The 27,104-nt window shown below is 45.8% G+C and overlaps 1 protein-coding gene across 3 annotated transcripts in view; it reads left to right on the top strand.

Moving 5' to 3' along the window:
* IREB2 (iron responsive element binding protein 2) overlaps positions 1-27,104 on the top strand; it is a 47,390-nt gene that overhangs the window by 8,726 nt on the left and 11,560 nt on the right. Inside the window, exons 3-14 of one of the 3 annotated variants that reach the window (XM_060617464.3) lie at positions 5,884-6,049; positions 7,590-7,727; positions 8,660-8,878; positions 11,948-12,017; positions 12,459-12,642; positions 13,371-13,510; positions 16,954-17,125; positions 18,957-19,057; positions 22,534-22,650; positions 23,843-24,002; positions 25,500-25,635; positions 26,759-26,843. In XM_060617464.3, coding sequence (XP_060473447.1) covers positions 5,884-6,049; positions 7,590-7,727; positions 8,660-8,878; positions 11,948-12,017; positions 12,459-12,642; positions 13,371-13,510; positions 16,954-17,125; positions 18,957-19,057; positions 22,534-22,650; positions 23,843-24,002; positions 25,500-25,635; positions 26,759-26,843 — 1,688 coding nt within the window. Of the gene's footprint in view, positions 1-5,883; positions 6,050-7,589; positions 7,728-8,659; positions 8,879-11,947; positions 12,018-12,458; positions 12,643-13,370; positions 13,511-16,953; positions 17,126-18,956; positions 19,058-22,533; positions 23,081-23,189; positions 24,003-25,499; positions 25,636-26,758; positions 26,844-27,104 lie in introns of those variants that run through there. The other 2 variants (XR_014137762.1, XR_009605621.3) reach the window with 2 other exon arrangements.

The raw sequence follows: 27,104 nt of genomic DNA, 5'->3' as shown, positions 1-27,104 counted from the left end.
TATGCCTCAGTAACATTATTTTTTTTAAGTTTATTTTGAGACAGTGTGAGCAGGGGAGGGGCCGAGAGGGAGAAAGAATCCCAAACAGCCTGCGCTGTCAGCGCAGAGCCCGATACGGGGCTCGAACTCACAAACTCTGAGATCGTGACCTGAGCCGAGATCAAGCGTAGGACGCTCAACCGACTGGACGAACCACCCAGGCGCCCCAACGGTGATGTTAGGTTTGAAACAGAAAGAAGAGTTCTTAGGAAGTGGTGTGGGGTTCGCTGCCCGAAGGACACGTTGGTGTTTTGGCGGCCGCTAGGATGAAAGAACGAAGGGGCGAGCGAGTGGGGGTCTGGGAAGCGAGTAGGGCCTGAAGTGCGAAGGTGAGGGGGTCCGTGGGTGGGCGGCGCGGGGGGCAGAGAAGGTGAAGTTCCCCGGTGTTGGAGAACCGCCCGGGTGAGTGGGGATCAGAAAGGCCCTGAGGTGCGCGGACTTGAATTAAAGATGGTTTGGTGGGAGCAGGAGTGTGCGCGTGGAGGGGGTAGGGAGAAAGGGAAGGAGACCCTGGGGGCCTTCCTGAGCTTTGCACCTGTTTCAGAGGGGGGTGTGGGGCTAACCAGAGCGTCTGCACCCGGCTTTCCACACCGGCTAGGCTGCCCCCTGTGGCCGTGGCTCTGGCTCTGGGCTGTCTACCTAGAGGCTTGCTCTGAGGATTGAACCAGATGACGTAGGCAGAGCGCCTCAACCTCTCCTGAGTGGGTCCTGAATAAATAGCTGCATGTGTCACTGTTAGAGTAGTTGGGGAAGAGAACTGTAGGACTTTTTACTGCCTAACAGCCTGAAAGCGTTGTGCCTAAAGGACGACGTGTGTAAACACGCGTTAACCTCTCCTGGCTCCTGTGGGTCAGGACCTGAGGGTGGCTCGGTTGAATGGTTGGGGCCGGAGGGTTTGCCCCCCGGGGCAGTGCAGCCCCGCTCGCGCGCTGGCCCCGGGCCCCGGGCCCCGGTTTTATCCGTCACGGGCCCCTCCTCGCTGCCGCGGGATTGCCCTCCGAACGGGCTTTGGCTTCCCCCGGAGTGAGTCCGGGAGAGCAAGGCCGAGGCTGGAGAACTTTCGTAGGTGGCCTTTGAAGTCCGTGCTGTGGCCTCCGCCACGCTCTGCGGCTCACACGACAGCCGGTCTCCGGTGTGGAAGGTGGCGCGACAGTGGATGCCGGCGGCGGGGGAGGGGGGGATCCTAGTAGTGTCTTGGGGACCAGCCGGAAGTGAGGCCGGAGAGAAATGAGCAGTTGTTTCTGTCGGAGGGACGGGTGGGACGCGTCTGTCTTTCTCACAGTCGGCCGCTGGTACTGAACTACAGATTCAGGCAAATGTGCAAGTTAGTGCTTGTTAGTGACAGTTGTCCAGTTGACGTTTGTGACTCCTTTTGTGTTTAAAGCACTCTTATTTGACAGCTGCTTTTAAATTTAATGTTAACGTTCAAACGATAGAATTAAAAACCTGGAGGTCACTAAGATTATGACTAAACAGTAGCCCCTTGCGCCGCCCTCCATTTCTGCTCTGCAGAGATCTTTCGTTCCCATGGTTATTTCTTACCATGATCTCCTCCGCGTTACTAAATCGCCTTGCTTGTATAGCTATTTTCTTTTTCTTTTTTCTTCTAAAGTTTTTTTTTTTTTTTTTTAAGTAATTTCTACACTCGACGTGGGGCTCAAACTCACAAGCGTGCGATCAAGAGTCACTCTACCAACTGAGCCACCAGGTGCCCCTGTTTTTTGATTTTCCAACTTTAGACTTCACTAACTTTCTGTTGTGGAAAATAAGAAGTCGGCACTTTTCTTTTCCATATATCCCATGTACTTCTTAGTTATTACAGTTACAGTTTTTGGCCAAGTCTGTAGTCCACACTTAGGTTATCACAGCTGTAAGTGTTCCGGCCAGGCCACGTAGCAGGTGATGACTGCGTCTCGTCTCTTGCGACTTTGTATTTTTTCCTGGAAGTAACGATGGTCTTTTTTTGTTCCCTGAGTTTTCGGAGTCTTTGTCAATAATTCCCCTCCACAACTTCCAGAAGAACTCTACCCTCTACCCTACCCTTAGGTGGTCTGGCAGTTAATTTTTCCCCTTCTCTCTCTCTTGTTTTTTAAATTTTTTTATTGTTATTTTTTTTTTATTTTTGAGAGAGAAAGCATGAGCAGGGTAGGGGCAGAGAGACAGAGAGACACAGAATCTGAAACAGGCACAGAGCCTGATGTGGGGCTCAAGCCCACAAACTGTGAGATCACGGTCTGAGCTGAAGTCGGACACTTCACCGACCGAACCAGCCAGGCTCCCCAGTTTTCCCCTCCTCTTGGCAGCGTCCCGCCTGGCCTTGCTCTTTGCCCCACGGGACACTGACCGCAAGTCAAGTGACTTGCACGGCCACAGCCTGGCCCGGAAGGGTCCCCATTCTTGCCTGTGCTACAGACCCATGTCCCGGACTGTGTGCTTTTGCGTTCCCCTGGGGAGGATGGCGTCTGCCGCCTGCACACTCGATTGAGGGCTGGCCTGCGCAGAGAGCTCTAGGTCGGAGACCGTCTTCACTGGGAGCTCGGAAGGCTCTGTCCCATTGCCTCTGAGCCCCTCACGCTGCCCCTGGGAAGGCCCGGGCTGCCTGCGGCCCAGTGCTCACCTTGCCCCTCCTCTGGATCTGTCCATCGTGCCCGCGCTGTCTTCATAAATTTGTTCGGTTCTGCTTCTCTCTTTGTTCCTGTTCATAATTTTATCTCTTTATTATTATCTCAATGGGTTTCAAAGGAAATGGAGATACTTGCTGGAGTTTGTCATATGTTATTACAAATGTGATTAAATGCTTTCTATGAAGATCTTCAGACAAAAAATATTCCTGATACTGTTTTTCCGGAATAATTAGCTGTATCCAAGACTGATCTTGTGTATTGGCTTTTGTGATGTTTCCCTTCTCATTATTTCCAAATGTTCTAATAGAAAATTTTCTCCCCTGCAGCTCCTCTTGATTTGGGGGACTTTGTTCTGTTTCTGACTGAGGTAGGATGAGAACTAACATTTCTCCAGAACTACTCTTTGTTGTAGGGTTGAGGGCTGCACGTGAGCCTGATGCCCACATCTCTGTTAGGTGTCTGGTGTTCCATTGTCAGGCAGAACACGAATCCGCTCAAGTCCCTGTCCTCAGGTCAGACCTATAGTAAGAGCGGATACAGGCTCTCAGTCTTGCGTTTCTGGCTGTGTGGCCCTTGTCTCTTCCCTTACAACTTCATTATCTCTAACTTGTGGAGTTAAAATCTCAATCCTAAAAGTAGGGAGAAAACAGTAACCCAGTATGTATTTGTCAGCTCCCTATTAACATTTTGCCGATCTTTTGTTTAAAATATTTCACCATTTGGGGCGCCTGGGTGGCTTAGTCGGTTAAGCGGCCGACTTCGGCTCAGGTCATGATCTCACGGTCCATGAGTTCGAGCCCCGCGTCGGGCTCTGTGCTGACAGCTTAGAGCCTGGAGCCTGTTTCAGATTCTGTGTCTCCCTCTCTCTCTGCCCCTCCCCTGTTCATGCTCTGTCTCTCTCTGTCTCAAAAATAAATAAATGTTAAAAAAAAAAAAAAATTAAAAAAAAAATATTTCACCATTTGTGTAACCTATATCTCTGACCTTTGAAAAGGACCTTAAAAGGTAATACTCTCAGTAGGGTTCCTGGGTGACTCAGTTGGTTAAACGTCTGACGTCAGCTCAGGTCATGATCTCATGATTCATGAGTTTGAGCCCCGCGTCGGGCTCTGGGCTGACGGCTCGGAGCCTGGAGCCTGCTTCCGATTCTGTGTCTCCCTCTCTCTCTCTCTGCCCCTCCCCTGCTCACACTCTCTCTCTCAAAAATAAACATTACATTTTTTTTTAAATAACACTCAGCGCCTTCATTATACCTAACAAAATTAACAGAAATTTCTTAATAGGACGTAAAACCTGGTCCGTATTCGGGTTTTCCTGATTATCTCAAAAATAAACTTGTACAGTTGATTTGGTCACACGGTGTCCAAATCGGAGCCACACCCAGCATTTGGTTATTCCATCTCTTAAATCTCCTTTGGTCTGTAATTTTCCTCTCTCCTTTTTCCACGCCATCTTTATGTGGAAGAAACCACGTTTGTTCCTCCGTAGAAGGTACTGCGTTCTGGATTTGGCTGATGGCTTCTTCGTGCTTTCGCTTCACTGTGGCGCCGCCGCTGTGTCTCCCGTTGGCTGGCTGGAAGTGAGGGCTGGCTGATTGGACCAGGCTCGTGTACGTGTGCATTTTCGCGAGAACCCTTGTCACTTGGGGTGTGTGTTTTCTCCTCAGGAGGCAGGGGATGTCTCTCTCTAACGTCCTGCTTTCGGTGATGCTAAGCGGTCAGAGTTGACATCCGCTTGCTCGGTCCCTTGTGAGTTCCGCTCCCGTATCCCCGAGCACCGGAGCCTTGTCCAGATTGCTCGATGGGCGTTGTCGAATTCTGTCACTCCCCTTCTGTTTTTATTAGCTTTACTTCTGCGTGGAGGGACTTGGTCTTCGTGAACTAGTTGGTGACTTGAAATCAGGAAGGACGAGCTTAATGAGTGATTTTCTCCCTTTTGTGAGTTTTCGGGGTAATGACTTCTCTAGCAGCTTGCACGGCTGAAGAGTCATTATGAACTAAGGGCTGTTTTTGTATTTGATGCAGTTTCTGTCATTGTTCATTTTGATTATCAAACTGACTCATCAGTTTCCTTTGCTTCCTTTGGTTCTGACACAGGACGTCCTGGGCCCGCGTTGTCCGTGCCCTTTCCCAAACGCGGGACTGACCGTTTCTCCAAGGAACTCGGGTGTCTTCTTCCAATTGGGAAAATAGCATTTAGTGTACAGCAGGCTGAATGGTTGGGGGTGCATTACTATTGGATCATCGTCGTTGGGGGCATTTGCACTGAGCAGAGCTAGGAAATACATATTTTTCTAGAAAGAGAAAAAGATGAGTTCCGATTGAAATGTAAGGTGTTTTGTTTTTTTTTTTAACTTAGCTACTCTGATTTTATACTTCTGTATCATTACTCTTGAAAATTTTGGTTTCTAACCATAGTAACAAAAGTACTTTCTACATTATTTTTTTAAATGTTTATTTATTTTGAGAGCGAGAGAGAGGATCTCAAGCAGGTTCCACACTGTCAGCACAGAGCCTGCCCTGGGGCTCAAGAACTGTGAGATCACAACCTGAGTCAAGATAAGAGTCACAGGGGCCCCTGGGTGGCTCAGTCGGTTAAGCGTCCGACTTCGGCTCAGGTCACGATCTCGCGGTCCGTGAGTTCGAGCCCCGCGTCGGGCTCTGGGCCGACGGCGCAGAGCCTGGAGCCTGCTTCCGATTCTGGGTCTCCCTCTCTCTCTGCCCCTCCCCCGTTCATGCTCTGTCTCTCTCTGTCTCAAAAATAAATAAAACGTTAAAAAAAAAAAAAAAAAAAAAAAAGATGAGTCAGATACTTAACCCACTGAGCCACGCTGGTGCCCCTCAATGGGAATTTTTAAAAATTTGTTAAAAGACTTTTACACCGTTTAGGGATGTTTTAATTATTGTATTTAATTCTCATTTTCTGTGCTTTTCAGTTTTTCTTGGTCTTCCCTGAATATTAGATACTTGTCTGGCTCGTGTACCCAAATCAGTGCAACTCTTGTATGAAGAGTTTCTTCAGAGCCTTGGCTTACATATAGGAAAGTTGAATTTATAGAACGCCTGGCATTAACATGAACAGTGTTTTCCTCCGTGTTTACTCAGTTTTTTTTAATTGAGAAAACAGCGCATCCCCGTCTTTAACTTTTTGCTGTTGTGATTTTTACAGTACGTAGGTAAGACTGTTCCCTTGTTAATAGTGATCTTCTCCCCTGAATCAGATGTCCTGCCTTACTCAATACGGGTCCTGTTGGAAGCTGCTGTGCGGAACTGTGACGGCTTTCTGATGAAAGAACAGGATGTCATGAACATCTTAGACTGGAAAACCAAACAACGCAATGTTGAAGTGCCCTTTTTCCCAGCCCGTGTTCTTCTTCAAGATTTTACGTGAGTGGTAGAGCATTTCCTTTTTATTTATTTATAAAGTATTTATTTATTTAAAGGGAGAGAGAGAGCATGCGCTGGGAGGGGGGTTGGAGAGGGGGAGAGAGACAGAGAATCCCAAGCAGATTCTGAGCTGACAGTGCAGAGCCTGATGTGGGGCTCGAGCCCATGAACCATGAGATCAGGACGTGAGCTGAAATCAAGAGTTGGACGCTCAACCGACTGAGCCATCCAGGCCTTCTGAACATTTCCTTCTTAAAATTCAAACTCCGTGATGGTTGGCTCTGCAGTTTTTAATTCTGAAGATCAGTCTATAAATTTAAAGAATTGTCCTTTCTAAACTAAATAAATTCGTTAAAAAGTAGACACTTGTTTCTTACACACTCTGTCGAAAAACTCTTTTTGCTGAACTGCCTGCTTGTCTTTAGCTAGTGAGTGGCTTGTCAGACTCAGCACATCCAGAGATTGCCCAGCAGCCACGCCTGTCCCTTTCCAGGTCTCTTCTGTCACAGGAAATGCCCTATAGCCTCCATGCATGTAGGGCAGAGACCCAGGGGTTGACCTTGACCCCTCTGTTCCCACTGTGTGTAATCCAGGCTGTCCACAAGTTCCACGGACTCTACCTTTCAGACGTGTCCTCTTACCGTTTCCACCACTCTCCTGGTCCTGGCCCCGTTCTCTCTCACCTGGACTACAGCTGTTACAGTCTCTAGCCTGTGTCCCTGCTTGCACACTTCCGAGTCTGTAGTTGTCTTTGCACAGCATATTGTGATTTAATTAAAAATGTTAACTAGGGTCGCGTCACGCCCCCATATACTAGTGGGTTTCCGCCACACTTAGAATTCAAGCGAAAACGTTTGACCCCGGCTTGAAAGACTTTGCCTGATCTGGGTGTCCAGGGATTAGTAACTGGAAGAGTTAACCTTCAACTGAGTTTCAAGGGAGGTATAGAAGTTAGCTAGATAATTAAGAACATCTCCTTCACCCCCACCCACGTCTGGTTCGTGTGCCACTGCTTTGTACCCTCTGTTTGCTGCCATATTAGTCCTTGTGTTACTGTTGAGCGGATTCCTGAGAGGAGGCGCTGTCTCTGACCAGCCTGTGTCATTGGTGTCTGGCACGCTGAAGCCATGCGGTGAATGCTTGTTGTGTGGTCAGCCGGAGATACGTGTGTCTCGTGGAGAGCTTTGGAGTAGGAGACAGGCACTGAGAGGAAGGGCGTGGGGCCAGGGCGAAGGGAGGGAGCAGGGTGTCAGAATTTAAAACAGGGAGAGAATTCCATAGACAGTTCTTGAAATTGCCGTATGCCTCTAAAAATCACGTCTCGTTATTTTTGGTGTGTCGGCCCCCAAGCACTCAAGTTCTCAGGTAATGTTTAATTCTCATTAATCAGGGTACGTCTAACTTTGGGTAACAAGTACATGATCTAACACGAATGCAAACCAGAAAGGGATACTTTCAAACGTAAAAGTGAATAGATGTGTATTCTTTGAGCATATGAAAGAAGAGCGTGAGCCATGATTTTCATTTCTTTACTTTGTAGTGGAATACCAGCAATGGTGGACTTTGCTGCTATGAGGGAGGCAGTGAAAGTTCTTGGAGGCGACCCTAAGAAAGTCCACCCTGCCCGTCCGACAGATCTCACAGTTGACCATTCTTTACAGATCGACTTCAGTAAATGGTAAGAGCAGATACTTGCGCGGACAGCCGTGCGCGTTAATCGACAGCCAGCCCGGTGGGGCTGTGCGGTGAGAAGAAGGGGAGTAGAGACAGTTAAGCCTGAGTACGGGGCTCGAGGTAGTATCCACTCACGTATGAAAGGAAAAGCTGGTGAAGTGTACATACTGGTGAATTTTTTTTAACTCAGTCTGAATGTCAAATGATACTCATGTTTGTAGAATTCTGCCATTTTTGATAGAAACGTTTGAGCCTAGAACCTGCTTTGTGGAGTGCCCGTCTGAATTCGTCTTCATTTTCTTTTGTTTTTTAACCTACTTGGCCTTCGAGAGAGAATCTAAAGATGTGAGCCATGAATGTCTTTAGATAATTGGTGATTAGAATCACAGAGCTTGCTAAAACTCTGTTTTCCTTCCCCTGAAATACATATGTTCTGTGTGAAAGGTCCCTGTGACCGGGGTCAAACTAGAGAAGACCTGATTGTGTTGCGATGTGCTGGCTTTTGCTTTCTCACCCCCTGGAGCCTGGTAGCGAGACGGGATTGTCCCAGCCCCTGAGTGCTCTCGCCCTCGAGATTAGCACTGTGGCTCTGCGCTGCTCTTGAGTTGATAGATGGGAAAAGGACCTAGTTAGGTGTTTGCTAGAAGCTCGATTGTTACGGAAGTGTGTGAAATGATTTTATTGGGCGTGCAGAGTTGTGCTGTCATCTCCGTAAACTTAAATGACCTATTTGAGTTTTTTGTTTTTGTTTTATTTTATTATTATTATATTTTTGCAAGCTGAGATTTGCTTTTGAAACCTGAATTAAATGCTGTATTAACATTGAACAACATTTAGTTAATTCCACATACCATTGGCAAACTGTGTGCGTTTTGAAAAGCTACATTTGTGTCACTTTCCGATGGTTTTATTCTGTTTCCTCTTTTGGAATGCTAGTGCAATACAGAATGCTCCAAATCCTGGAGGTGGTGAGCCGCAGAAAGCAGGAAAGCTCTCTCCACTCAAAGCGCAGCCTAAGAAGGCTCCCTGCAGAGGCCAGACCGCCTGCCGAGGATCCTGTGATTCTGGAGAACCAGGCCGGAGCTCAGGAAAATTTTCTTCGCAGATTGAGAACACACCCATCCTATGTCCTTTTCATTTGCAACCAGTGCCTGAGTATGGGATTTTCTAAACATACTGATCCGAGCCAGGTTATGTTTTAGTTAAGGAAACCTCACCAGTCTCCTTCCTTTCTGTCCCTGTTATGTAGCCTCACTTCCATACGTGTGTTTCCTGTTGTGCTGAGAGAAGCAAAGTTAATTAAAATGGTAGTCTCTAAAGACTAGTACCTACTTCCCCTTAGGAAGAACAGAACCTTTCTGAAGGTTTTTCTGTAAATACATTTCATTTTTGTGAGTAATGTAGGCAGAAAAATGGGGTCTCATCTTAAACTTTGAATTTCTTATTTTAGTGAATTTGTACCATTCGTGTGCTCACTATACGTTCATGTTTCTTCTGTGAATTCCCTATTTATAGTTTCAGACCTCTTGCTTTTTCCAATCGCATAAAGAGCTCGGTGTTAAGAATATTAGGATTGTTGTAGATTACAAACTTAATGAGCCTTCTGAGGTAAATACTTGCCTATGTGGTGCCATGGGAAGTAGTGGACCTGCCCAGGAAAGAATTCTGTTCTTAGGAGTCGATAAAATTTCCTAATAGGTAATTTTTTAAAAAAACTATACCTCAGTTTTTATATGCTATGAAATTTTCAAAGTTTAACTCTTACTTTTAAGAGTTGTTTTACCCCATTGTCAAGAGACTGTCAAAATTTTTTTAATTTATGGGGCACCTGGGTAGCTCAGTTGGTTAAGTGTCTGACTCTTGATCTCAGCTCAGGTCTTGATCTCAGGGTCGTGAGTTCAAGCTCTGCGTTGAGCTCCGCACGGGGCTTGAAGCCTACTTGAAAAAAAAAATTTTTTTTTTTTTTTTAGTTAAAAAAAAATGACATACTTTTTCAAATTTTAAAAATTTTAACACATTTAAGATTTAGGATAGCTAAGAATAATATCCACACATACTTTATCCTAAGCACCACTAATACGTTAAATTGGATCTTTCAAATTCTTGGTAGGTGTACAAGCTGGCGCTCAATATTTAATGAGGCCTCCAGTCAGTAGTGACCTCTTCCTTGCTAAGAATTCAGGATGATCTCTGGGTCCTTTACCATCAGGTTATGACAGTTTTACGTAATCAGTTCTTGTTCCTGCTACCTAGTTGTCCTGATGGTGAGATCCAGGTTGACTTTTGAGATTAACATCTCTCCTTACACAGAAATCAGTTTCCTGAAAAGGAAGACTTCCTGATTCAAACACCATTGATTTTTTTTGGACTGCCTTTTTGTAACTGGCACAGTGCAAAGTGCTGAGATGGTCTGTTTTTAATTAAAAGTCCAATCTGTTGTAACATTTCCCCTCAGTTTTGAGTCCAGATTACACAGCATTCGGATGGGCTGACTGTGGTCCCTGGCCGTATGAACATAGTGGCCCTTCTGTGCACGTCGGTGTCCCAGGGAGTGTTTCTCACGGGCCCAGCCAGAGAGCTGAGAGTGTACACTTGGCCCTTGAAACTGCCGCCTAACTTGAAGTCCGGCTCCGAGCTAACGAGGGGGGTGCCCTGGAGCCTTGCTCGCTGTGGGAACTGAGCTGTGCTCCCTGAGCCCTGAGAAGAAGCGCATAGACATGCACTGTGGCTTCGAGTGACCATGCAGCAACATGGCCTTTGTTTTATTTTACTTCTCTTTGTTTATTTTTATTAATTTAAAATGTTTATTTTGAGAGAGCATGGGCAGAGGAGAGTCAGAGCGAGAGAGAATCCTGAGCAGGCTCCGCAGTGTCAGCACAGAGCCCGGCGCGGAGCTCGATCTCATGAACTGCAAGACCGTGACCTGAGCCGAGATCAAGAGTCGAATGCTGAACGGACCGAGCCACCAGGCGCCCGTCTGTTTTTTTGGTTTTAATGTTTACTCATTTTTTTATTAAAAAGTTTTTTTAAAGTTTGTTTATTTTTGAGAGAGACAGAGTGTGAGCAGGGGAGGGGCAGAGAGAGAGGGAGACACAGAATCCGAAGCAGGCTCCAGGCTCTGAGCTGCCAGCACAGAGCCCGACGTGGGGTTCGAACCCGTGAACCGTGAGATCATGACCTGAGCCGCAGTTGGACACCCAACTGACCGAGCCACTCAGGAGCCCTGTTTCTTTTTGTTTGTTTGTTTTTTAAGTTGACAAACAACTGTAATTTTCTGGACCCTGGAGAACGTGTATAATTTAAGTCGTATTGATACTCTAGTTAACAGTCGCCAGCTGGCAGGCGAAGTAACTTAACACTGCTAGAAATCATTTAAAAAAAATTTTTTTTTTTAATGTTTATTTTTGAGAGAGACAGAGACAGAATGTGAGTAGGTTAGGGGCAGAGAGAGAGGGAGACACAGAAGCAGAAGCAGGCCCCAGGCTCTGAGCTGTCAGCACAGAGCCCGACGCGGGGCTCAAACTCACGAGCCGTGAGATCATGACCTGAGCCGAAGTCGGACGCTCAACTGACTGAGCCACCCAGGCGCCCTTAGAGATCATTGTTTAAATGTCCGTTAGATAAAAATAGCTTTCTAAAAGTGGCACGGTGTTTACTGTTTGGAGGTGGATTGTTTTTGTCTCTTAGTTTAAATATGATTTATGTAAGATATGTTTATAGTCCATACACTTCTACGTAAGATAGAACTTTCCAATTTGGGTGAGTTGAATACAAGGTTTTTGCTGAAAGTTTCTTAGGCGCGAAGTGGCATCGCACCACGGTCACCACTGTGCCACACTAGTCCACGCCGCCCGGCCGTGCTGGCACCGGGGCCCAGCGGGGGGAAGGGAAGTGCACGTGCTGGGTGCAGGCCACACCACTGCCCTCCCTCTTCCTGCTGAGGGGAATCCAGGAAAGGTTGCTCTGTTCTTTTTGATACGTTGAGCCAGCTCACACAGTGAGTCGGTATGGTTCGGGACACTGGGATGGAATAGCTTTCTGGTGTGGTGTTTAAAACTGAACTTCGGTGTTGCGAGAAAGCAGCTGATTCTGAGAAGTCTCTCTGGTAAATTGTTGTTCGAGGAGTTTTTAAGATGTGTGTGTGCTCGTGAGAATGAATTCTTAGAAACACGGTGAGTCTTCTGTGTAATACATACGTGTAATGCTGGCTTTTCTTCCTTTTAGACCTGAAACAGTGTTAAAAAACCAAGAAGTAGAATTTGGCAGAAATCGAGAGAGGCTTCAATTTTTCAAGGTACACATGATTTGAGGAAATTTTTATATTTAAATTTATAAAATAGTGATGAGTACGGTTTTTATGTCCTTTAGTAGTTCTTAAATGCTTTGTAGCAGCGGATCCCTTTTCCTCCTTCAAATAAGATCTTGTTGGAAACCCCAGTGTATAAAACAAGATAAAAACTAAGTGACTGTAATTCACTGTGGTTCCTAGGACACAGAAAACTACCATTTATCTGGACTTACTAGATCATCTTTCTTTGACCTAGTTTTGATTTAATAATCTGCAAAATGAATATGTTTAGGGTTAGTATTTGCATATTTGTTTTTACGTGTATGCTATCAACTTTGACCATATTGAATGTCGGTAAAGTATTTTTTGTGTCAATATTGCATTTTGATTGTGAGCACAAGGTGATATACTAACGCTTGGATTTTTTAAAATGCAAACATAATATAGTGGAGTTCAAGAGTTTTTAAGAATGTGGCTGTAATCCCTCCCGGAACTGGGATGGCTCATCAAGTTAACTTAGAGTATTTGTCAAGAGTGGTTTTCGAAGAAAAAGACCTCCTCTTCCCGGACAGCGTCGTCGGCACAGACTCTCATATAACCATGGTGAATGGATTGGGGATTCTGGGGTGGGGTAAGTAGATGACTGAATATATTTAATTTGGGGGTGGGGGGAGATGATTCAGGAACACTGCAAAAGAGCATACGTAGCAGGTCAGCGGGCTCTGTGGCCTCTTCGAGGCTGTTTCTTCATCTGTCACAGCAACAAAAACGAGTGTTAGCCTTTGCGGACAGTGTGGCGCGAGGGAGGGTTTATGAACACGGTGTGCGGCGCCCGGCCGGGCACTGCTGTCGTGGAGCAGCCGTGGCGGAACGTCGTCTGTGAAGGCGATGCGGCCTAGGCCTGTGCTCTAGGCCTGTGTGACTGCTCCCGGCCGTTCGTGCACACGTGTCTTGCACACGAGTGTTTACTGCGCAGCGTGGGCTGTGCTTTTACTGGACGCCTCGTGGCTTTGCCCAGGCTGTCCCTCTGGCAGGGCACATGCCCTCCTTACTGGGTTGAGAAGTCTTTGTCATTGGACAGAGCCTCTTGAGGTTGGCGGTCCTGGGTTCCGTTCGTATCTACGTCTCGAGCCTAGCGCGGTACTTAGCGTAATAAAGACTGTTTACTGAATTTAATAGGAAGGTGAACACCAATATTTTTCAACCACGTGAGTGGAGTCATTCCTTAGGACTTGGGTCCACATGCACAGTGAGAGCGAGTATGGTCAGACCAGCTCCTCAGGCACTCAGAGCGCTTGGTGCCCCAGAGAGAACCACAGCTGAACTGTGCCACGCTAACGTCTGTCTTTGTCTCTTCAGGGGTCGGAGGCATCGAGACAGAAGCAGTTATGCTTGGCCTGCCCGTTTCTCTTACGTTACCGGAGGTGGTGGGATGTGAGCTAACTGGCTCGTCAAACCCGTTTGTTACGTCCATAGATGTTGTTCTTGGCATCACGAAGGTAATTGTGGCACCTGTGTGACTCAGTGGGCCTGAAGCACGGGGCCCCTCGAGAGCAGGGTTGCAGTTGCTGCCACATCCTCGGGGCTCTGGCCTCCCTGGCCGTGGCCTCGCAGCTGTCCTCACAATCACGGCAGCGGTCGGGAAGCCTTGCTTTGTCTAGGGTGTTGGGCCATTGTTCACGTGGCACGGTGGCTCGCGTGTTCCTCATTACAAGCCTGTGGCATCGGTCCTAGGACTGTCCCCATTTCCATTCTGAGAAAATGGACATACCCTTGGGCTCAGTGACTCGTGGAAGGGACACGGGGCCGAGCAGTGGGAGGTGGAGCAAGGTCCCTACCAGGCAGGCCCGGCCCTCGGCCCTGGGCTCTCAGCCATGTTGCCTCGTAAGCGCTCGTTGCCTCTGGATTAGAAAATTGTATTTAGGAGAATAATTGCCTCTCCTCGAATGCTGCTTTTAAAACTTTTATTTACTTCTTAATGGCTGAGAGAGAGTGACGGAGCGCACGTGTGTGAGCGGGGAAGGGGCAGGGAGAGAGGCATACGGCGACTCCCAAGTAGGCTCTGTGCTGACATCAGAGAGCCCAGTGCAGGGCTTGAACTCATGAACTGTGAGATCATCACCTGTGCTGCAGTAGGACGCCCAGCCGACTGAGCCACCCAGGTGCCCCCCGCATCTCTTTGAATACTTAAATGAATCATTGGCCCTTGAGAAACTATTCTACTGGATAATACAGACTGTAGAAGTGTGGGAGGGTCAAGATTTTCTCTTGGCTGTTTAAACACTTTAGAAGGATCTTATAAAAACTTCATCTGAATTTTAAAAATATCGGCTGTTGGGGCGCCTGGGTGGCGCAGTCGGTTAAGCGTCCGACTTCAGCCAGGTCACGATCTCGCGGTCCGTGAGTTCGAGCCCCGCGTCGGGCTCTGGGCTGATGGCTCGGAGCCTGGAGCCTGTTTCCGATTCTGTGTCTCCCTCTCTCTCTGCCCCTCCCCCTTTCATGCTCTGTCTCTCTCTGTCCCAAAAATAAATAAAAAAAACATTGAAAAAAAAAAAAAAAAATATCGGCTGTGTGCATTTAGTACATGTACTCTAGAGTTTCTTAGTGAACAGCAGTTTGTAACTGTCCATCCTAAATCTCTGATTTTGAAAAAAAATTTTTTTTTTTTTTAACGTTTAGAGACAAAACGTGAACAGGGGAGAGGCAGAGAGACAGGGAGACACAGAATGAGAAGCAGCCTCCAGGCTCCAAACTATCAGCACAGAGCCCCATGCAGGGCTCAAACTCATGAACCGTGAGATCATGACCTGAGCTAAAGTTGGACACTTGACCAACTGAGCCACCCAGGCAGTGCCCCCTAAATTTCTGGTTTTGACTAGTTACATTTTATTTTATTAAAAAATTGTTTCTTCAACGTTTATTTTTGAGAGTGAGACAGTGCGAGCAGGAGAGGGGCACAGAGAGAGGGAGACACAGAATCTGAAGCAGGTTTCAGGCTGAGCTGTCAGCACAGAGCCTGATGAGGGGCTCGAACCCATGAACTGTGAGATCATGACCTGAGCCGAGGTGGGACGCTGAACTGACTGAGCCACCCAGATGCCCCTTGACTAATTCTATTTTAATGATTAAGTCCATTCTGTTAAATAAATGCACATGGGAAATATCCCACCTATGGCTCCAATTCAGATCCTGGAGCCTCCACTTGTCTGGTTAGATTGTTGGTCTCAAGGCTTTCGAAATTCTCTGCAGAGGAAGAAAATGGTCCTGCTTCCTTCTTAGCATTTAGTGTCGATCCTTTTTCCCTAATTAGGAAAAATCTGACGCCTTGCAGAAATGATTGATTCAGTGTATGGCCCCAGAAGATCAAGAAGTTAAATTGAGAATTGCAGGGTCATTTCTAAAGAAAAAGGAATATCTCATTATGGGTTTAGAGAAATCCACACTCTCCTGTGGACATCCTGAAAATGAATGCCACTTTTTAGACCCCTCTGGCTTTGTTTTTTTTTTTTTTTTTTTTTAATTTAATGTTTATATTTATTTTTGAGAGAGACAGCATGAGTGGGGTAGGGGAAGAGAGAGGGGGAAAAACAGAACGTGAAGCAGACTCCAGGCTCCGAGCTGTCAGCACAGAGCCCAACACGGGGCTCAAACCCACGAACCGTGAGGTCATGACCCGAGCCAAAGTGGGATACTTAACCGACTGAGCCACCCAGGCGCCCCTGGCTTTGTTCCTTGTAACGGTGTTATATGTTTTTAAATTTGGGTATATTGATAGAAGAATTAAATCTTTCATGTATGTTTCATTTATTAAATACTTTATTTCTCTTTTGAGGTTCTGTTCTATTCGTGATTTTTATAGGATGAGTCGTGTATTGTTTTCCACATGTATGTTGTTGTGCCTCACTGACTTGGTGGCGTAGCGTTTGCCTTGGCGTATCTTCCCTGTGTTGCTCGGATCCTCACAACTGGAGCCGGCAACGTAAAGAAACATCTTAGCCTTTTATGAAAGAGTCTGGATTCAGTGGCCCCCAGCACCTCTAGACCGTCAGGACTGAGTATCACTCACGGGTTGAAGGTTGTCCCCAGTTCCCTCCCTGGGCGCCGTCCTCGTCCAGGCTGAGGCTGCTGCTGTTTGGTGATAACTCACAAACATGGCTTGACAAGGAACGAAGTTTGAAGCCACATGTGACGTCCTGTCAGAATGAAACTTACCAATAATTAACGAAGCTGTAAATATTTGGACCAAGGTTAGAATTTGAAGAATTTTTATAGCCAGTACATATTTTTGTATTTGATTTAATTTTTTTAACGTTTATTTATTTTTGAGACAGGGAGAGACAGCATGAACGGGGGAGGGTCAGAGAGAGAGGGAGACACAGAATCGGAAACAGGCTCCAGGCTCTGGGCTGTCAGCACAGAGCCCGACGCGGGGCTCGAACTCATGGACCGCGAGATCGTGACCTGAGCCGAAGTCGGACGCTTAACCAACTGAGCCACCCAGGCGCCCCCATGTTTTTGTATTTAAATACACAGTTTTATCAGTGTGTTAGTGTTCCGTTAAATGCGAGATGCCATCCGCACTTAGAAGCACCACGGTTTTACGTGCTGCTGTGAAAGAAAGAGGGCTGCCAAGCTAACAGCCGCGCCGAGTCCCGAGTGCACCTCCGTTTCGGGGACGTGCACGTGTGGATCTTAGCCATTTTCAGCTTGTAAGACCTTTTGACCCTGCCTGACAGTGACACTGGGCCACTCTTCTGTTGACCTTTTGCTTAAAATACCTGCAAACCCAGAACGAGTTGATGTTTGGTAAGAACAACAGAGAACCTCTCTCATTCACTGTCACTGGTAGGGGTTAAACATTCGATTTTGCAGTTTTCAGAGAATCCTTGCCAGTCTTCTCATTACTAATTTTGTGTGCGTTTCTGTGTATCCCTTTACATAGCACCTCAGGCAAGTAGGAGTGGCCGGAAAGTTTGTTGAGTTTTTTGGAAGTGGAGTTTCACAGTTATCTATAGTGGATCGGACTACAATAGCAAACATGTGTCCAGAGTACGGTGCTACCCTCAGCTTTTTCCCTGTTGACAATGTGACATTAAAACATTTAGAACATACAGGTAAGATGACATATCGGCAGGGCGAGCGTGTTACTGTCTCCAGCGTGTTTGTCTGAAATAACTTGTAACAAACGACTGCCTTGTGCAGGTTATTGAATGTTCAGGAAATTGTTACGTTGCAACTGGCTTTCAAATAAACTGCCTCGCATTCTTGAAAGAGTATTGTGTTCTCAAAACCTGGTCCCCTGTGGCCCGTCTACAGTATTTTAAAGGAATTACTCAAACTGCAGATCGTCACCTCACTTGTTCCAGGAATGACGGCCACCACACCCTTCTTAGGGACAAAGGCTGCAGCTTAGTGGAAGTCAGGCTGGCGCATGTGTGCAGCTGTCCCCTTAACAGGAACAGAGGAGCCACCACACAAAGGCTGGGGACCGGCGCCCTGTCTGAAGACTAAGCACATAATCTTGTGAAAAGCAGCCTAGGATTACAGGCTCCAAATCTTTTTTATTGATTAGCAAGACGTTTGACCGTCTTCTATTGACGGTTTAATGTAGAAATACCTGTAAGACCAGGATGTGCTCATGTTTCTTAAGACCCCGGCTCTCCTTTTTATGTGGTCCACTTCCCTTTTTAAGAGGCCATTGCTGAACTAATCTCTCGTCATAAGTGTACTTGGGGGGGGGGTGAGGTCTAGTATTCTTCAGTTGGGGGGAAGATTTTATAAATCCGTAAGTCAAATGGCAAAATGGACACTTGGTCACTTGGAACGTTGGAGGGAACGATTCTCACTGAATGCGGAGCTTTCTCTAAACTGGGTTTGTTTGTTAGAACATTTGAAAGCGAAATGGTCGAGATGTCTCCTTCCTACATGTTAATATGAGTTGTGTGGTAATGACGTGTTGCTGCGTAAGAAATTATCCTAAAGCTTAGTGGCCCAAACCGGCAATAATCACGTGTGGCCGCGTGGTTTCAGCAAGCCCGTGGTTTAGACGGAGAGACCGCCCGTCTCTGCTCCATGGGGTCCAGGCTGTCAGACGCAGAACTTGGCGGCTCAGGCCCGCAGTCCTGACAACTGCGAGCTCGCATGTCTGGCACTGAATGCTGGCCATCAGCGGGTGCTCAGCGGGGACTGTCAGCCACAGCCTCCATGTGTGCTCTCTCCGTGTAACCTGGGCTCGCTTACATGGCGGCGTTCCAAGGGTGGCTGACCTGGGAGAGAGTGTTTGCCAACGGTCGAGAGTCCCGTGGCTCAGTTTCAAGGGCCGATCTCTGCCTCTTGATGGAGGGCTGTCGATGGCACATTGTGAGAACACAGTTTGGGTGTGTGCCGTTGCACCAGCCGTTGGAAATACAGTTGGCCACAGTTACTTCTAGTCATGCTGGCTGAGAGCTGCCCAAATATTTAACTGGAGCTCTTATTGCTAACCATCTGATGGTTTTGATTTCTGGAAGATCCTGTTAGATCCCTCTCACTGCTCTGTGAACCTTTTCTTAACATTCACTTATTTTTTCATTTTGACTATTCGTATTTGTTTTTTAGGAAAAGTAATGAGTGTCCTTCGTGGTGGGTGATAATTTGTTATATTCAGTGTAGTTACCGATTTATCTTCTGCAAACTGTTTTTTTGTGAGTTTTCTAGAATTGGCTCCGTATTTCTCATCTTGTCTCTGAGTAACTTTTAAAGGGGGACTGGTGTGTATTTTATAAAGCAGAGTTTTCACCAAGGGCAAAATTTTTACTGCTCTTGAGAACAGCATCAAGTGGTAGTTTGTAAAGAAATCTGTTCTGAGTAGTAATGTGTAATGTCTGTGTCTTGCTCATCATTGGAATTCAGCACCTCCAAAGATTTCTCTTACTGTATTTTTGTTGTTCTTAATGTTCATTTTAGGTTTTGACAAAGCCAAACTCGAGTCGATGGAAACATACCTTAAAGCTGTGAAGTTGTTTCGAAATGACCAGAAGAACTCAGGAGAACCTGAGTACTCCCAGGTGTGTGCAGAGAGGCCCCTCGTCGCCGTCAGGGTGTGTGTTCTGCAGCTTAGCCACCGGGTTTGAGTACCAGCTCTGGGACTTACCGGCAGGACGGCTGTGGGCATGTTATCTAGCCTTTCTGCCTCAGCTTCCTCATCTCTAAAATAGGAAGGTATTCTTAAGGGATTAAATAGGAATGTATTCGAACGGTTTTAGGGACCCAGAAAGTGCTCAGTGTCAGCTATCATTATTTAACATTTAACGAGTAAATGTTGTTTATGACCCTGCTTAGATTTTACTCAGTAGTTTTACAACATTTTGTCAAATTAACTTTTTTTCTACTTTATGAAAAAAGAGTCAGATATCCTCTGAAAATATCAATTCTGATGAGGCCTGCCTGGTTAATGTCTGTATTTATAAAAATATGTTATGAAAGGGGTATACAGTTATATGGTCTTACATGTTAAAGATATTTTATGATCAGTCTAAGCCAATATTTCTTACCTGTTGGAAATTTATATTGAAGTAAGTAAAATTCACTTTCAGGGAAGTCTGAATTTTAATACAATTCATTTTCTAGGAGCGTGTTAAGCATCTAAAAGCACTTGGTGTTGTCATAGGTCTGGTTATCCACTTTCTCAACCCAGCTTTATTTTTCTTCATAGCATGTGTCCTTGCCTGAAATGTATTAATTTCTATACGTGTCTGCCTGCCTCCCCTGCCAGAATGCCAGTAAGAGGAGAGGAACGCTCAGTTTTGTGTGGTGCCGTGCCCCCCGCCCTGGTGCGCCTGGCACAGTGCTGACTGTTGGGTGCATATGTGAGCCCACCTAGGTGTGTGGAGGGCCAGAGCAGATCATAGGGAGCGCACTTGTGTGAGCTCCTCGTTCTTTGGTCCCTTTCAGCTCTGTTTATTGTAGTGCCATGTTTTGTTTTGTTTTGTTTTTTAAGACATAAAGGGAAAGAATAAGAAAAATTAAATGAAAAACCTTGCATTGTATAATAAAAAAGAATAATTTGACCTATTAAAGACTTGACCAAATTTAAGAAATAAAACTTGGCACAAAAACAGACACTCAGATCAATGGAACAGAATAGAGAACCCAGAAATAGATCCCCAAACGTATGGCCAACTCATCTTTGACAAAGCAGGAAAGAATATCCAGTGGAATAAAGACAGTCTTCTCAGCAAATGGCACTGGGAAAACTGGACAGGGACAGGCAGAAAAATGAACCTGGACCACTTTCTTTTTTTTGTTTTTTTGAGGGTTTTACTTTATTTTTTTAATTTTTTTTAACATTTATTTATTTTTGAGACAGAGAGAGCATGAACAGGGGAGGGTCAGAGAAAGAGGGAGACACAGAATCTGAAACAGGCTCCAGGCTCTGAGCTTGTCAGCACAGAGCCCGATGCGGGGCTCGAACCCACGGACCGTGAGATCATGACCTGAGCCGAAGTCAGACGCTTAACCGACTGAGCCACCCAGGCGCCCCTGGACCACTTTCTTACACCATACACAAAAATAAACTCAAAATGGATGAAAGACCTAAACGTAAGACAGGAAACCATCAAAATCCTCGAGGAGAAAGCAGGCAAAAACCTCTTTGACCTTGGCCGCAGCAACTTCTTACTCAACACGTCTCCGGAGGCAAGGGAAACAAAAGCAAAAACGAACTACTGGGACCTCATCAAAATAAAAAGCTTCTGTACAGCAAAGGAAACAATCAGCAAAACTAAAAGGCAACCGACAGAATGGGAGAAGATACTTGCAAACGACATATCAGATAAAGGGTTAGTATCCAAAATTTACAAAGAACTTAATCAAACCCAACACCCAAAAAACAAATAATCCAGTGAAGAAATGGGCAAAAGACATGAACAGTAGACACTTCTCCAAGGAAGACATCCAGATGGCCAACCGACACATGCAAAAATGCTCCACATCACTCATCATCAGGGAAATTCAAATCAAAACCACAATGAGATACCACCTCACACCTGTCAGAATGGCTCACATTAGCAACTCAGGCAACAACAGATGTTGGCGAAGATGCGGAGAAAGAGAATTCCTTTTGCATTGTTGGTGGGAGTGCAAGCTGGTGCAGCCACTCTGGAAAACAGTATGGAGGTTCCTCGAAAAACTAAAAATAGAACTACCCTACGACCGGTAGCAACTGCACTACTAGGCATTTATCCACCGGATACAGGTGTGCTGTTTCTAAGGGACACACGCACCCCCATGTTTATAGCAGCACTATCGACAGTAGCCAAAGTATGGAAAGAGCCCAAGTGTCCATCGATGGATGAATGGATAAAGATGTGGTAGATATATATACAATGGAGTATCACTCTGCGATCAAAAAGATTGAAATCTTGCCATTTGCAACTACGTGGATGCAACTAGATGGTGTTATGCTAAGTGAAATTAGTCCGAGAACTTCATGTGACTTCACTCATATGAGGACTTAAAGAAACAAAACAGATGAACATAAGGGAAGGGAAACAAAAATAACATAAAGGCAGGGAGGGGGACAAAACAGAAGAGACTCTTAAATACGGAGAACAAACTGAGGGTTACTGGAGGGGTTTGTGGGAGGGGGGATGGGCTAAATGGGTAAAGGCATTAAGGAAACTACTCCTGAAATCACTGTTGCACTATATGCTAACTAACTTAGATGTAAACTGAAAAAAAATTAAAAAAATAAAACTAAAACCCATTAGCATGTTGATTTCAAGGTAAACTTGCTAAGTATGTAAAGGTGAGAATCACTGGGTCCATGAAGTGATGTACAAGCAAAGCGGCGTAGCAGTTACGATTGATTAGGGTAAGCAGGGCGGTTGAATCTTGGTGAAAGGCATAGTGTAGGCAAACTTCATTTAAACTGATAAGACCCAAACGGACAGAGGGAAATGGTAGAAATGCCAGAAGAAACACAGGAACCTAGTTGGGAGGTTGGGTTTTAAGAAAATACCATTTTTTAACCCAAGCAATGAAAGCATGGTCTCACAGGAGCCTGCCCAGCTAGATACTTGGGGACCAGGAAGAGAGAAGTCCCGCTGTGTCCCTCCAGCAGCCTGTGTTGAGCACATTGAGGAAGGAGCAGTGTTTCCTGAGCCACCTTCATCGTCACAGAGCAAGGAAGGGTGCGTGTGGAGCTTGGAGGCCGCAGATCAGTGGCTGGCACAGCCGTTGTCTTAATCGTCAGGCATCTGGATGACAGAGGAGAGAGATGGGGAGGGACGCTGTAGTCTGTGTAGACCGGCTGATCCGTGTTGGGGTGGTTTGCGTACCGATCTGCTACTCTTGCTTTTAGCAGATGCTTGTGTGTTCCGTTTCATAAATTGGGTTGTTTTCAGATCTTTATTTCTGGAGGTGTGTGTCCTGTTACAGCAAACATGAACGGACTTGTTGCGCTTCAGAAAGTAGTGCTGAATTGCAGTCTGTACTGAACAGATTCTAATTCCTCGTCTTCCTCTTCTCTCTCGTTCCCTAGGTGATCCAGATTAATCTGAATTCAATAGTTCCGTCCGTCAGCGGTCCAAAGAGACCTCAGGACAGAGTTGCCGTGGCGGATATGAAACGTGACTTCCAGGCTTGCTTGAATGAAAAGGCAGGTCTCCTCGCCACTGTCTTTGTGCGTCTTGTGCTCAGGGGTAAAGATCCGCCCGGTGGCCCGGAACCACCGTCGGCCACTGTGCTCTCGCATGTTGGCACTGGCAGCCCCCTCGGTTTCCTGCCGTCCCATGTGCGAGTTGGTCATTTGATTAGCTCGGTCCCAGGCCTGCTGTGACGATCAGACCCTGAATCTGTTATTTCAAGTTAAGGATGGAGTTTCTTGGTCGCCTCCACTTCAAGCGCTGATTAGCCACCTGTGGTCATGGTGCTCTAGTGTTAGCTCAGATCGTGAGTGTGTCCGTCCTCACAGAAAGTTCTGTTGGACACACTGTTCTCGACTTCTGAACTGTGTAGTTATTCTCATAAAATCTGGTAAATGTAACTGAATGGCACGTGACCTCTTTGACTTTCTGGGTTTGTACTTTGTCTGAAAAGTGTGGCTAAAATGTTAACACTTTCTCTATTCTAAGAACTAGTGTTTGACTTTCTTCCCAGAGCCTTTTCATCGTTTCTTTTTTTACAATTTATTCTGAGAGCGCACCTGTGTGACTGGGGAGAGGGGCAGAGAGAGAGAGGGAGAGAGGGAATCCCAAGCAGGCTCAGTGTCAGCACAGAGCCCAGCGCGGGGCTTGAACCCACAAACTGAGATCATGACCTGAGCCTAAATCAAGAGTCAGATGCTTAACCGACTGAGCCCCCCAGGCGCCCCTCTTTTTATAATTTCTTAAATTATGTTGTTGTTTTATTGCGGAAAATGTCATACTTGTGCAGGAATAAAGTGGTCTCACGGATTCCCACATACCCGCTTCAGCAGTTACCAAGTCATAGTCAGTCCTGTCTCATCCATTCCACACACATTCTCACCCAGAGGATCCTGTTGAATCCAGTTGTCAGGGCCATTTTAACAGAGACCTTGCATCATCTCTTGAGGATTGTCGGAAGTGGGAGGAGTAGAGAAAAACAGAGCTGGATCCCGGGTGGTTACGAGTGCCAGCAGACTTCCATCGTGACTGTCACATTCGTGCTTCAGCTGAGTTACAGCTACTGAACGTCAGCTTCAACACCACTCACACGTAGTCAGAACTTAAAGTGTTAAATGTCATTTGTCAAGAATCTGTTGTAGTTTCTCCCAGTCTTTTTTTCTATACATACCCAGGGTATTTGTATTTATGTGCACACTTGTGTAGGTTGGGTTTAAAGGCTTCCAGATCGCAGCTGAAAAGCAGAACGATACCGTGCGTATTCAGTACGAAGGAAGCGAGTTCAGGCTGTGCCATGGGTCTGTGGTCGTTGCCGCGGTCATCAGCTGCACCAATAACTGCAACCCGTCCGTCATGCTCGCTGCAGGTAGGCCTCGCTTACGGCCATTTGTTCCTTTCCTGTGATGCTTTGTGTCGTAGATTATGCATGTATATCAGTGTCTCTGTTTGATATTGAGAGATTTTCTGAGATGAAAAAAAATTTTTTTTTTAACATTTATTTTTTGACAGACAGACTTTGAGCAGGGGAGGGGCAGGGAGAGAGGGAGACACAGAATCTGAAGCAGCTCCAGGCTCCAAGCCCTCAGCACAGAGCCCGACTTGGGGCTCGAACTCATGAACCCTGAGATCATGACCTGAGCCCAAGTAGGACACTCAGCCGACTTTCTGAGATTTTAATTGGGTCTTAAGGAGCTGACCTTATGGAAACCAATTTGACAATAAATTTCATATTAAAAAAAAAAAAAAGGAGCCTGACTTTGACTTATGCTATTAGTTTTATTACACAGAAGGTAAATTCTTATTATTATTACTTACATGTCTGTTAGTTTTAGGTTGTATCTGCTTCTTCTGTTAATTTAGAAGTATAGCTAATTAACAAATCTCTTGATAATCTACTAGAAGTTTTTTTTTTGTTTTTTTTTTTTGTTTTTTTTTTTTAATTTTTTTTTTCAACGTTTTTTATTTATTTTTGGGACAGAGAGAGACAGAGCATGAACGGGGGAGGGGCAGAGAGAGAGGGAGACACAGAATCGGAAACAGGCTCCAGGCTCCGAGCCATCGGCCCAGAGCCTGACGCGGGGCTCGAACTCACGGACCGCGAGATCGTGACCTGGCTGAAGTCAGACGCTTAACCGACTGGACCACCCAGGCGCCCCTTTTTATTTTTATTTTTTAATGTTTTTGTAATTTATTTTTGAGACAGAGAGAGACAGAGCATGAGCAGGGGAGGGGCAGAGAGAGAGGGAGACACAGAATCCGAAACAGGCTCCGGGCTCCGAGCCATCAGCCCAGAGCCCGACGCGGGGCTCGAACTCACGGACCGCGAGATCGTGACCTGGCTGAAGTCGGACGCTTAACCGACTACGCCACCCAGGCGCCCCAATAATCTACTAGAAGTTTACCATAGCACTGTGCTAGAGTCCACTGAGAATGTAAAGGAAGTAAAAGATTATTGACAAGGATGGTAAATGAAATTAGTTGTATGTTCATAAAACAATTCGTTAATTGTACAGATTCCTGTATAATAAATGTGAAATTTTAATTTCTTACGGGGGAATTTAAAATGGTTCATTTACTAGAAAGTAAACAAATGGTTCAGCTAGTGATAGGTATTACCTGTGTGTGTCATGTTAATTATGTATCCTGTTTTTCCGTGTGTGTGTATGTGTGTGTAGGATGCCATGATATCAGGCTGTACCTTAATAATTTACAGTGTTAAGGTTTTTTATTTGTTTTAAATGAAACAAATCAACATGATAGGATGGGCAAAATAATGACAGCGAATTGATGAATTCGGGCTTTTACCCTCACACGAATTGGAGGTTGTGGGTGCTGCCCTGATACGCCATTGTTTACCGTGCAGGTCTTCTGGCTAAAAAGGCCGTAGATGCCGGTCTGCGTGTTAACCCTTACATAAGAACAAGTTTATCTCCAGGCAGTGGGATGGTCACACATTACCTCAGTTCGAGCGGAGTATTACCATATCTCAGTAAGCTTGGGTAAGTGACGGTCTGCTGTTTATATCGACCTTGTGTTCAGCAGTGATCGGAGCCACTTGTTAGAACCTTTCATAGGCAAAGAGAAGATAGAAAAAATACGCTTTGTTCTACCTGTTACCTTGCCGATCCAACACAGTCTTTGATGCCTTCTCCCTCGGCAGAAATTTGCTGGGCATGGGCAGACTCCAGGAACGAGGCAGCGTGTTGGCTGCCAAGAGGTCGGAGGCGTGGTCTCTAGCTCCTTGAAGGGTGGGAAGACAAACGTGAGACCAAGTAACGGGTGGTTTGAGGAATGGCACCGAGTGTGCATAGTTTCTGCGAGGGGCAGGTCAGTTTCGGAAAGAGTGAAATATACCAGCTGCATTATTACTGGGGCAGGTTGTCTTAGTTGGCGTTTTGTGAGGCTATTGGCCCTGTGAAGCACAGGTTCGTCTGTCCCTGAACTTCGTAGAGAACTCGTTCATTTCTTACATACTCGAAAAAAAAAAAACATAACGGAGGCCTCCTCTGTTTTCAGGGTGTATTTTGGAACCTGTTAACATACAGAGATCAATTCCTTTGCAAGAGTGATAAATTTAAAAATTGCGCTTTTAGAAGAGTGGCTGAGAGTAATTTTGAGGGTTTTGCTTGTAAGTTTTTAGTTCTGTCGTCTTGGGATTTTTGTCAGAGACTTTCTTTGAGTTTGGTTGGTTGAGAATCAAGCGGTTTACTGTTTGGGGTTCCCGTCACGGTGTCCCTTCCGAGGCCTTGCTGCACTCCTCCCACCAGTCCCTCTTGGGACTTTGGATAGAAGTACAGTATCAGTTCTTAAAACGGTCAACTGAGAGCCCTGACGGTGATATTTGGGTAATTGTCTTGTGCAGGGTGCAGGTGTTGTGGCGGATTTAGGTCACCAGATCTCGGGAATGTTCTAAATATCGGGGTTCGGGCGTCCAGTACAGGTGGCATGCCTGACGGTCAGGTTGGATTGCTCAGAAGCCGTGAAACAGGTAGACACGGGGTGATCCGAGGGTCAGGAACGTTCCCTCAGGTGATCTCATTACAGTGATGGAGATGAAGACCTGTGCTTTCGGTACAAGTGTTGGAATGTTCTCTTCAATAACATCTATTTTTTGAAATGCAGATTTGAAATAGTTGGCTATGGATGTTCAACATGTGTGGGGAATACAGCACCCTTATCAGAAGCAGTTTTAAATGCAATAAAACAGGTAAAATTATCCATGGGTCAGTAAGACACGGAGAGGGGTTTTCATAACTGTCTTTTATTATTAAATTATAAAATATATATATTGATGTATTTGTATTTCTGTAGTCCTTGCACCTCTTGGGAAGAGTCCATCTTAAAATGATTGAAAAAATCATTTTTAGGTCCTTGAAATAATCCCTTAGTAATGTAAGCAATTATTTTAGTTCAATTACAGGATTCGGTAGTTCTGTACATAACAGTTGTGGTAATATGCTTTTGGTTA

The sequence above is a fragment of the Panthera onca genome, chromosome B3 (genome assembly GCF_046562875.1).
Source record: "Panthera onca isolate mPanOnc1 chromosome B3, mPanOnc1 haplotype 2, whole genome shotgun sequence".
Classification (NCBI taxonomy): Eukaryota; Metazoa; Chordata; class Mammalia; order Carnivora; family Felidae; genus Panthera; species Panthera onca.
Note: the sequence above shows the minus strand (reverse complement) of the source record. Positions and strands in the feature narration are given on the sequence as shown.